The 9,045-nt window shown below is 48.7% G+C and overlaps 2 protein-coding genes across 2 annotated transcripts; both read left to right on the top strand.

Annotated features, from left to right (window-relative positions):
- Window positions 1–2,632: 2,632 nt before the first annotated feature.
- On the top strand, window positions 2,633–7,214 carry IL2RG (interleukin 2 receptor subunit gamma). The gene is made up of 8 exons (XM_032148129.2): window positions 2,633–2,795; window positions 3,488–3,641; window positions 3,844–4,028; window positions 4,236–4,375; window positions 5,228–5,390; window positions 5,923–6,019; window positions 6,272–6,341; window positions 6,697–7,214. The coding sequence occupies exons 1-8, from the start codon at window positions 2,681–2,683 to the stop codon at window positions 6,880–6,882; spliced, it is 1,110 nt and encodes a 369-aa protein (XP_032004020.1). The 5' UTR covers window positions 2,633–2,680; the 3' UTR covers window positions 6,883–7,214.
- A 577-nt stretch (window positions 7,215–7,791) lies between these two features.
- LOC116464898 (uncharacterized protein CXorf65) lies at window positions 7,792–8,735 on the top strand. The gene is made up of 3 exons (XM_032148130.2): window positions 7,792–8,082; window positions 8,188–8,274; window positions 8,477–8,735. Exons 1-3 carry the CDS (start codon window positions 8,058–8,060, stop codon window positions 8,662–8,664), a joined length of 300 nt encoding a protein of 99 aa, XP_032004021.1. The 5' UTR covers window positions 7,792–8,057; the 3' UTR covers window positions 8,665–8,735.
- Window positions 8,736–9,045: the final 310 nt, after the last annotated feature.

The raw sequence follows: 9,045 nt of genomic DNA on the forward strand, positions 1-9,045 counted from the left end.
GCCTTTTTTTTTTTTTTTTTTTTTTTTTTTAAACAAGAGATGGGATCTTGTTGTGTTGCCCAGGCTGGTCTCCAACTCCTGGGCTCAAGCAATCCACTCGTCTCAGCCTCCCAAAGTGCTGGGATTTCAGGCAAGGCGTGAGCCACCTTGCCCAGCCCATTTTGGCTATTCTAGTAGGCATGTAACCCTGAAGGATTTATTTTATTTTATTTTATTTTTATTTTTTAGGCAGAGTCTTGCTCTGTCACTCTGGCTGGAGTGCAGTGTGCGATCTCAGTTCACTGCAACTTCTGCCTCCTGGGTTCAAGCGATTCTTGTGCCTCAGCCACCTGAGTAGCTGGGACTACAGGTGAGTGCTACCAAACGTGGCTAATTTTTGTATTTTTGGTAGAGACGGGGTTTTGCCTTCTGAAGGATTTTAGCCTACAGAAAGTTAGGAAGAGGCTAATTCCAGAGAAAGTAAATGCGTATGACATATCCAGTGTGGCTGGAATTGATCATTGGAGCTTGGACTTTATTCTGAAGGCCATGAGTAGGTTTTGAAGACTTTTAAGTTGCAGAATGCCCTCTGTAGTAGTGGGTTGAATGTGGCCTCCAAAAAGATATGTTCACTTGGAACCTGTGGATGTCACCTTCTTTGACAAAAGGCTTTTAGCAGCTGTAATTAAGGCAAAGCTCCTAGGAGAGAACACCCTGTATTAGGGTGGGCCATAAATCCAATGACAGGTGTCCCTGTAAGAGAAGAGAAGGATAAAGGAGATGCAGAGAAGAAGAGGTAGTGCAAAGATGGAGGCAGAGATTGGAATGATGTGTCTATAAGCCAAGAAGCACCAAGGATTGACGGCAGCTACCAGAAGCTAGAAGAGAGGCATGGAACAACTTCTTCCTCAGCGCCTGCAGAAGGGACCAACCCTGGCCACACTGATTTCGGACTTCTGGGCTCCAGAACTGTGAGAGTCTCATCTTTGCCAGGTAGTGTAGTGGACAATTTTGGTCATGCAACCTCTGCCTCCTAGTTAGGTTCGTTTTCAGTCTCCTGTGTGCCACCATGTCTGGCTAATTTTTGTATTTTTAGTAGAGACGGGGTTTCACCAGGTTGGCCAGGCTGGTCTCGAACTCCTCAAGCAATCCACCTGCCTTGGCCTCCCAAAGTGCTGGGATTACAGGCGTGAGTCACTGCACCCGGCCGAGAGAATAAATTTCTCTTGGTTTAAGCCACTCAGTTTGGGGATAACTTATGGCAGCCCTAGCAAACTGATACATACTAAAGATACATACTAAATACTAAGCTGGGCCATATAGTCCAGTTTTCCTGAGACTCCCAGGCAAGTGCTGTTTTTCTTTGCTTGATATCCTACCCCACTTTCTGTCTGGTAAAATTACAGTCATTCTTTAAGATGCCACTGAAATAGCACCTCTTCAGCACAGCATTCACTAAACTATCCCCCTCTCCATCTTGGTAAATTTAGTTACTTCCTCTTCTGTGCTCACATACTTTGTAGTATCTCTACATTTATGCTATAGGACTTGTTACACTATGTTGTATTACTTGTTTATGTCTTCCCCACTTTTCCGTGAGCATCTAGAAATATGAGGATGTCTTGTTGGTCTATTTCCAGAACATAAGCACAGTGCCTGGCACATATTAAAAACTTAATAAATGTTTGCTGAATAAATAGTTTCTGTAAGCGGCTTCTCCAATCAGCTCTGTGTTTTGGGGGAAGGTAAAACTGGCGACAGGATGAAGAATGGATTAGAGAGCAGAGGGCCTTTAGAAAGGGAGGCCAGTTGGTGCAGTCTAGAAAGAATCATGACTAGAGCTAATGAAAGACTGATTTAGCAGAGTGGCTGTGGTAATGGAAAGGAGGAAACTGTTGGGAGAAACACCACAGAAGCAGAGTGGGTTATATTCTCCGGGTGAGAGAGGGGGAGAAATTGAAGCTGATTCTGAGGTTTCAAGTCTGGGTGACTGAGAGGGTGACGATACCATTGACTGAGGTGGGGAAGGCAGGAAGAGAAGCAGAGTTGGGGGAAGATGGGAAGCTTGAAGCTAGTATTATTGTTCCTCCATTTCTAGAATATTTTTGTATTATAAGTCACACTTCCTTGCCAGTCTCAACAGGGACCCAGCTCAGGCAGCAGCTAAGGGTGGGTATTCTGGTTTGGATTAGATCAGAGGAAAGACAGCTGTATATGTGCCCACAGGAGCCAAGACGGTATTTTCCATCCTCCCAAAACAGTAGAGCTTTGATAGAGATTTAAGGGTGACCGAGTCAAGGAAGAGGCATGGCATAGAACGGTGATGTCGGGGGTGGGAGTTCAGAACTTCCATTATAGAAGGTAATGATTTAGAGGAGAAGTTGGTTGAGAATGGTGCTAGTGGTAGTGAACAGATCCTTCCCAGGATCTAGGTGGGCTGAGGATTTTTGAGTCTGTGACACTATTGTATATCCAGGTTTAGTTTCTGTTTACCACCTTACAGCAGCACCTAATCTCCTAGAGGACTTAGCCCGTGTCGCACAGCACACATTTGCCACACCCTCTGTAAAGCCCTGGTTTATAAGGTTCTTTCCACCGGAAGCTATGACAGAGGAAATGTGTGGGTGGGGAGGGGTAGTGGGTGAGGGACCCAGGTTCCTGACACAGACAGACTACACCCAGGGAATGAAGAGCAAGCGCCATGTTGAAGCCATCATTGCCATTCAGATCCCTCTTATTCCTGCAGCTGCCCCTGCTGGGAGTGGGGCTGAACACGACAATTCTGACGCCCAGTGGGAATGAAGACACCACAGCTGGTGGGAAATCTGGGACTGGAGGGGGCTGGTGAGAAGGGCGGCTGTGGGAAGGGGGCTGTACAGAAATCTGGTACCTGCCACTGGCCATTACAATCATGTGGGCAGAATTGAAAAGTAGAGTGGGGGCCGGGCGCGGTGGCTCACGTCTGTAATCCCAGCACTTTGGGAGGCCGAGGGGGGCGGATCACAAGGTCAGGAGATCGAGACCATCCTGGCTAACACGGTGAAACCCCGTCTGTACTAAAAATACAAAAAATTAGCCGGGCGTCGTGGCAGACGCCTGTAGTCCCAGCTACTCGGGAGGCTGAGGCAGGAGAATGGCGTGAAACCAGGAGGCGGAGCTCGCAGTGAGTCGAGATCGCGCCACTGCACTCCAGCCTGGGCAACAAAGCAAGACTCCGTCTGAAAAAAAAAAAAAAAAAAAAAGAAAAGTAGAATGGGAAGGGCAAGGGGGAGGGTTCCCTGCCTCACGCTACTTCTTCTTTCTTTCTTGTTTGTTTGTTTATTTCTTTCTTTTGAGGCAGGGTCTCACTATGTTGCCTAGACTGGTCTCAAACTCCTGGCCTCTAGTGATCCTCCTGCCTCAGCCTTTCAAAGCACCAGGATTACAGACATGAGCCACCGTGCTTGGCCTCCTCCTTCTGACCATCATTTCTCTTTCCCTCCCTGCCTTCATTTTCTCCCCAATCTAGATTTCTTCCTGACCTCTATGCCCACTGACTCCCTCAGTGTTTCCACTCTGCCCCTCCCAGAGGTTCAGTGTTTTGTGTTCAATGTCGAGTACATGAATTGCACTTGGAACAGCAGCTCTGAGCCCCAGCCTACCAACCTCACTCTGCATTATTGGTATGAGAAGGGAAGGGGGGGTGGAAGAAGAAGAGGTGGGTTGGATCAGAGACCAAGAAAGAGGGTAGCAAGTCTCCCAGGTGCCCCACTGTTTTCTCCTGGGGTAAGTCATAAGTCGGTTGAGGGGAGATGAGGCTAGGCTCTGGATATCTGCAGTACCCAGATTGGCCCCACTGTTCCTTTTCCAACCCTTCTCCTCTAGGTACAAGAACTCGGATAATGATAAAGTCCAGAAGTGCAGCCACTATCTATTCTCTGAAGAAATCACTTCTGGCTGTCAGTTGCAAAAAAAGGAGATCCACCTCTACCAAACATTTGTTGTTCAGCTCCAGGACCCACGGGAACCCAGGAGACAGGCCACACAGATGCTGAAACTGCAGAATCTGGGTAATTTGGAAAGAAAGGGTCAAGAGACCAGGGATACTGTGGGACATTGGAGTCTACGGAGTAGTGTTCTTTTATCATAAGGGTACATGGGCAGAAAAGAGGAGTAGGGGATCAGGATGGGAAGGGAGGAGGTATTAGGGGCACTACCTTCAGGATCCTGAGTTGTCTAGGCCAGGGGAATGACCACATATGCACACATATCTCCAGTGATCCCCTGGGCTCCAGAGAACCTAACACTTCACAAACTGAGTGAATCCCAGCTAGAACTGAACTGGAACAACAGATTCTTGAACCACTGTTTGGAGCACTTGGTGCAGTACCGGACTGACTGGGACCACAGCTGGACTGTGAGTGACTAGGGACGTGAATGTAGCAGCTAAGGCCAAGCAAGTAGGGCCAAAGGATTCAACCAGACAGATAGGAGGACCTAATATCAAGCTCCTGTTCTCTGCCTCCCAGCTTCTCTGCTCACCGCCACCCTCCCTCCTCCAACTCCTTTCCCCCTTATTTTCTCCAGTGAGTTTTCTTTTTTCTTTTCTTTCTTTTTTTTTTTTTTTTTTGAGACGGAGTAGCCAGGATTTCTCGATCTCCTGACCTCGTGATCCACCCGCCTCGGCCTCCCAAAGTGTGGTTACAAGATGAGCCACCAGCCGTTTTTTTTACCGAGAGCCTCACTCTTTTGCCCAGGCTTGAGTGCAGTGGGGCGATCTTGGGCTCACTGCAACCTCTGTCTCCCTGGTTCAAGTGATTCTCCTGCTTCAGCCTCCTGAGTAGCTGGGAGCATGCACAACCATGCCTGGCTAATTTTTGTGTTTTTAGTAAAGACAGTGTTTTGCCATGTTGGCCAGGCTGGTCTTGAACTCCTGACCTCAGGTGATCTGCCCACCTCGGCCTCCCGAAGTGCTGGGATTACAGGCGTGAGCCACCATGCCTGACACCAGTGAGTTTTCATTAGGGATTCCCTACCCATACTCTTCCTGATACCAGATAGACAAGTAAACAAAAGGAAGCCATTGAGGGAATCCAGAGGGGAGGCATTAGATTCAAGTCAGTGAAGGGAGCAGTGTGGCTTGAGTAGTCAAGAGACGAGAGAGAAACTGGGCAGTAGCAGAGATGACACTGGTGGGTGTTCAGGAGTATGTTTTAATTCTCCCTTCTCTCATAGACACCCACTTTCCCTCATCCTCTTTCTCTTCAAGGAACAATCAGTGGATTATAGACATAAGTTCTCCCTGCCTAGCGTGGATGGGCAGAAACGCTACACGTTTCGTGTTCGGAGCCGCTTTAACCCACTCTGTGGAAGTGCTCAGCATTGGAGTGAATGGAGCCACCCAATCCACTGGGGGAGCAATACTTCAAAAGGTAAAATGGGTCCACATGACCCAATCCATGAGCCCAACACCCCAGCCTTTCTAACACCACTGTCTTTTGCTCCACTTCCCTATCACTAAAGCCCCCAAACTTGGTGCCCCATCTCCCCACACAGTCCAATCCCAACCTCTAGAAATCAAGGTTTTTCTGTGTAGGGTTAGGTTAGTGTGTTGTTAGAGTAGGGGGGTGGATCGAGAAGGAGGCTGGGGGATACTCAAGGGGGCTATAGAATGTATAGGATTTCCCTGAAGCATTCCTAGAGAGCCTGCAAGGTGAAGATGGCTTTGGAACCAGCTGGATCTAGTCTCTGCCACACACTACCTCTTTGGCCTTGGGCACGTCACTAAACTCTTGGATTCTGTTTCCTGAGATGTAAGATGGAGGTAATTGTTCCTGCCTCACAGGAGCTGTTGTGAGGATTAAACAGAGAGTATGTCTTTAGCGCAGTGCCTGGCACCAGTGCCTGGCATGTAGTAGGGGCACAACAAATATAAGGTCCACTTTGCTTTTCTTTTTTCTATAGAGAATCCTTTCCTGTTTGCATTGGAAGCCGTGGTTATCTCCGTTGGCTCCATGGGATTGATTATCAGCCTTCTCTGTGTGTATTTCTGGCTGGAACGGTGAGATTTGGAGAAGCCCAGAAAAATGAGGGGAACGGTAGCTGAGAATAGCAGAGGAGGGTTTTGCAGGGTCTTTAGGAGTAAAGGATGAGACAGTAAGGAATGAGAGATTACTGAAGAGGGTTTGGTGATGGAAGGAAGCCACAGGCACAGAGAACACAGAATCACTTTATTTCATATGGGACAACTGGGAGAAGGGTGATAAAAAAGCTTTAACCTATGTGCTCCTGCTCCCTCTTTCTTCCCTGTCAGGACGATGCCCCGAATTCCCACCCTGAAGAACCTAGAGGATCTTGTTACTGAATACCACGGGAACTTTTCGGTGAGAACGCTGCCATAAGCATGCTGCAGTCTATCAACTGCCAACTGCCTGCCAGCAAGACAGACAGAGTGTGGGGGTGGGGGCAGAGAGGAGAGGGAAGGAGGCCCTGCACTAACTGTCAGGATGTGGCCGACCAAATGGGGGATGGACTATACAGAGAGAGACACACACAGAAGTGCAGATTATAGATTGAGTGAGGCAAATGGAAACTGGTATTGGGGGCCCAGGAGCCTGTGTATCCCTTCTGTAATCAATTACAGTGGTTGCAGACATCATGAGTACTCCTTTGGCACAGAGCTCGGTCTTTTACTTCCTGCCCTTAATTGACCCCTGACCTGGACATATCTGTCTTTAGGCCTGGAGTGGTGTGTCTAAGGGACTGGCTGAGAGTCTGCAGCCAGACTACAGTGAACGACTCTGCCTCGTCAGTGAGATTCCCCCAAAAGGAGGGGCCCTCGGGGAGGGGCCTGGGGCCTCCGCATGCAACCAGCATAGCCCCTACTGGGCCCCCCCATGTTACACCCTGAAGCCTGAAACCTGAACCCCAATCCTCTGACAGAAGAACCCCAGGGTCCTATAGCCCTAAGTGGTACTAACTTCCCTTCATTCAACCCATCTGCGTCTCATACTCACCTCACCCCACTTTGGCTGATTTGGAATTTTGTGCCCCCATGTAAGCGCCCCTTCATTTGGCATTCCCCACTTGAGAATTACCCTTTTGCCCTGTACGTGTTTTTCTTCTCCCTCAGTCTGGCCCTTCCTTTTTGCAGGATTCTTCCTCCCTCCCTCTTTCCCTCCCTTCCTCTTTCCATCTACCCTCCGATTGTTCCTGAGCCGATGAGAAATAAAGTTTCTGTTGATAATCATCAAAAATGTCTGTCATGGGGGTGGGGAGCAGGGGAAGCCTGGGATGCAATGAGGGTGGGAGGGGAAGAAAAAGGAGTAGTACATTCATGCTATGGAGGCAGGAGTATTACCAATTCGCTAGAAAAAGAGTACTATTCTGGAAACTGACTTTTTTCCAGGTGTCCTGCACTCATTCCAGGGTTTAGAGTTAGACTTACAATGGGCTGGGCGTGGTGGCTCACGCCTGTAATCCCAGCACTTTGGAAGGCCAAGGTGGGTGGATCACGAGGCCAGGAGATCGAGACCAGCCTGGCCAACATGGTGAAACCCCGTCTCTACTAAAAATACAAAAATTAGCCAGGCGTGGTGGTGTGCTCCTGTAATCCCAGTTACTTGGGAGGCTGAGGCAGGAGAATCGCTTGAACCCAGGAGGTGGAGGTTGCAGTGAGCCGAGATTGTGCCACTGCCCTCCAGCCTGGGCGACAGAGGGAGACTCCGTCTAAAAAAATTAAAAAAATAAAAAAGTTAGACTTACCATGTTGCCCCCCCTTTTCAACTAATCTTTAACATACCCCACCCAAGTTTTTCTCTTCTCATCCTTACTCCACTTTTTGGCCACACCTGCCATTTCTGACCTCATAATCCCTTAACTGCAGCCTCAGGCCCCACCCCTGGGGATACTGGTTATCCACAACTATCAACAGCTCTCTCCTGCCTGTCCAGCCTGGGCATCCTCAGCCTATGAAATCCATCTGCCTCTCCAGTCCACCAACCCTATAGGCCTATTTGCCCCACACGAGGCCTCTAGAACACCCTCCTTCTGCATGACTCATCAGGGCACTTTGTGAAGAGTGAGGCGATCTTGAGGGCATGTTCATCTTCATCAAACATGGAGGTGAGGGGCAGCACAGAACTAGAGTCTGTGGATGGGGGTGGAGGGATCTGAGGGCAGTGGAGATCACAGAAATGGGCCCATGTGTCCCATCCTATCTCTTCTCAGATAATCAGCAGTTTCTGGTCAATACCAACTGTTCTGTCGCTGTGTTGCTGTATTACATCTGCAGTAAAGTAAAGTTGCCTAAAACAAGTGAGGAGCTTGGGGAGGGGACTAATGGCCAAAGGTCAGAAGGAATTGGGTCATCTCTAACCCCCAAGCCCTCCTCCTGGCAGGAAGGGAGTTCCTCATATCCTTACAGCTTCCTCCAACCCATTCTGTATAGGATCACTGGCCCCTTTTGCTCCCACTCTCTTTCCTTAGCTGCCCCAATTACCCTGTGATCTCCCTGCAGGCACCATCGATTTGTGTGAACAAATGGGGAAAATGAAGATGCTTTTCCTGATGAAGCCCAACCATGCAGAGTATGCCAGCAAATACCTTACAGCTCGAAGCACCTACTACGTTTGTAAGGTGGAGCGTGGGCCACCAGGTAGAGGCTCAGGAGTGTTCCCCAGAAATAGAATAAGGCCTTCAAGATAGATTGTGAACCTTATCTTCAAAACAAGGCATCCAAGGCTGGGCACAGTGGCTCATGCTTGTAATCTCAGCACTTTGAGAGGCCAAGGCGGGAGAATCGATAGAGGGCAGGAGTTTGAGACCAGCCTGGGCAACATAACAAGACCCTGCCTCCGAAAACAAAACCAAAACCAAAAACAACCAAAACCAAATTAAAACAAAAAACAGAACACCCTCAAACAACAGAACACCCTCAACCAGATCCAAATTGACCATCTCTAGTCAGCCTAAGGAAGGGCACTGCCTCTATAGTAATAGGTTACCTCACACATACTCTCCTCTAGGTCCATACCTAAGGGGAAGAAATATCCACTAGCTCAAGGTAGGTTTTTTTTTTTTTTTTTT

Source organism: Hylobates moloch, unplaced genomic scaffold (genome assembly GCF_009828535.3).
Source record: "Hylobates moloch isolate HMO894 unplaced genomic scaffold, HMol_V3 SCAFFOLD_2111, whole genome shotgun sequence".
NCBI classification, from domain to species: Eukaryota; Metazoa; Chordata; class Mammalia; order Primates; family Hylobatidae; genus Hylobates; species Hylobates moloch.

Bases quoted from the DNA above. Each gene is read 5' to 3' on its own strand.
- IL2RG (XM_032148129.2), top strand. From the start codon at position 2,681: ATGTTGAAGCCATCATTGCCATTCAGATCCCTCTTATTCCTGCAGCTG. The intron at 5,391-5,922 runs GTAAAATGGGTC...TTTTTTCTATAG, and splicing joins GGGGAGCAATACTTCAAAAG to AGAATCCTTTCCTGTTTGCA. The intron at 6,020-6,271 runs GTGAGATTTGGA...CTTCCCTGTCAG, and splicing joins GTGTATTTCTGGCTGGAACG to GACGATGCCCCGAATTCCCA.
- LOC116464898 (XM_032148130.2), top strand. From the start codon at position 8,058: ATGTTCATCTTCATCAAACATGGAG. The intron at 8,083-8,187 runs GTGAGGGGCAGC...ATCTCTTCTCAG, and splicing joins CATCTTCATCAAACATGGAG to ATAATCAGCAGTTTCTGGTC. The intron at 8,275-8,476 runs GTGAGGAGCTTG...ATCTCCCTGCAG, and splicing joins AGTAAAGTTGCCTAAAACAA to GCACCATCGATTTGTGTGAA.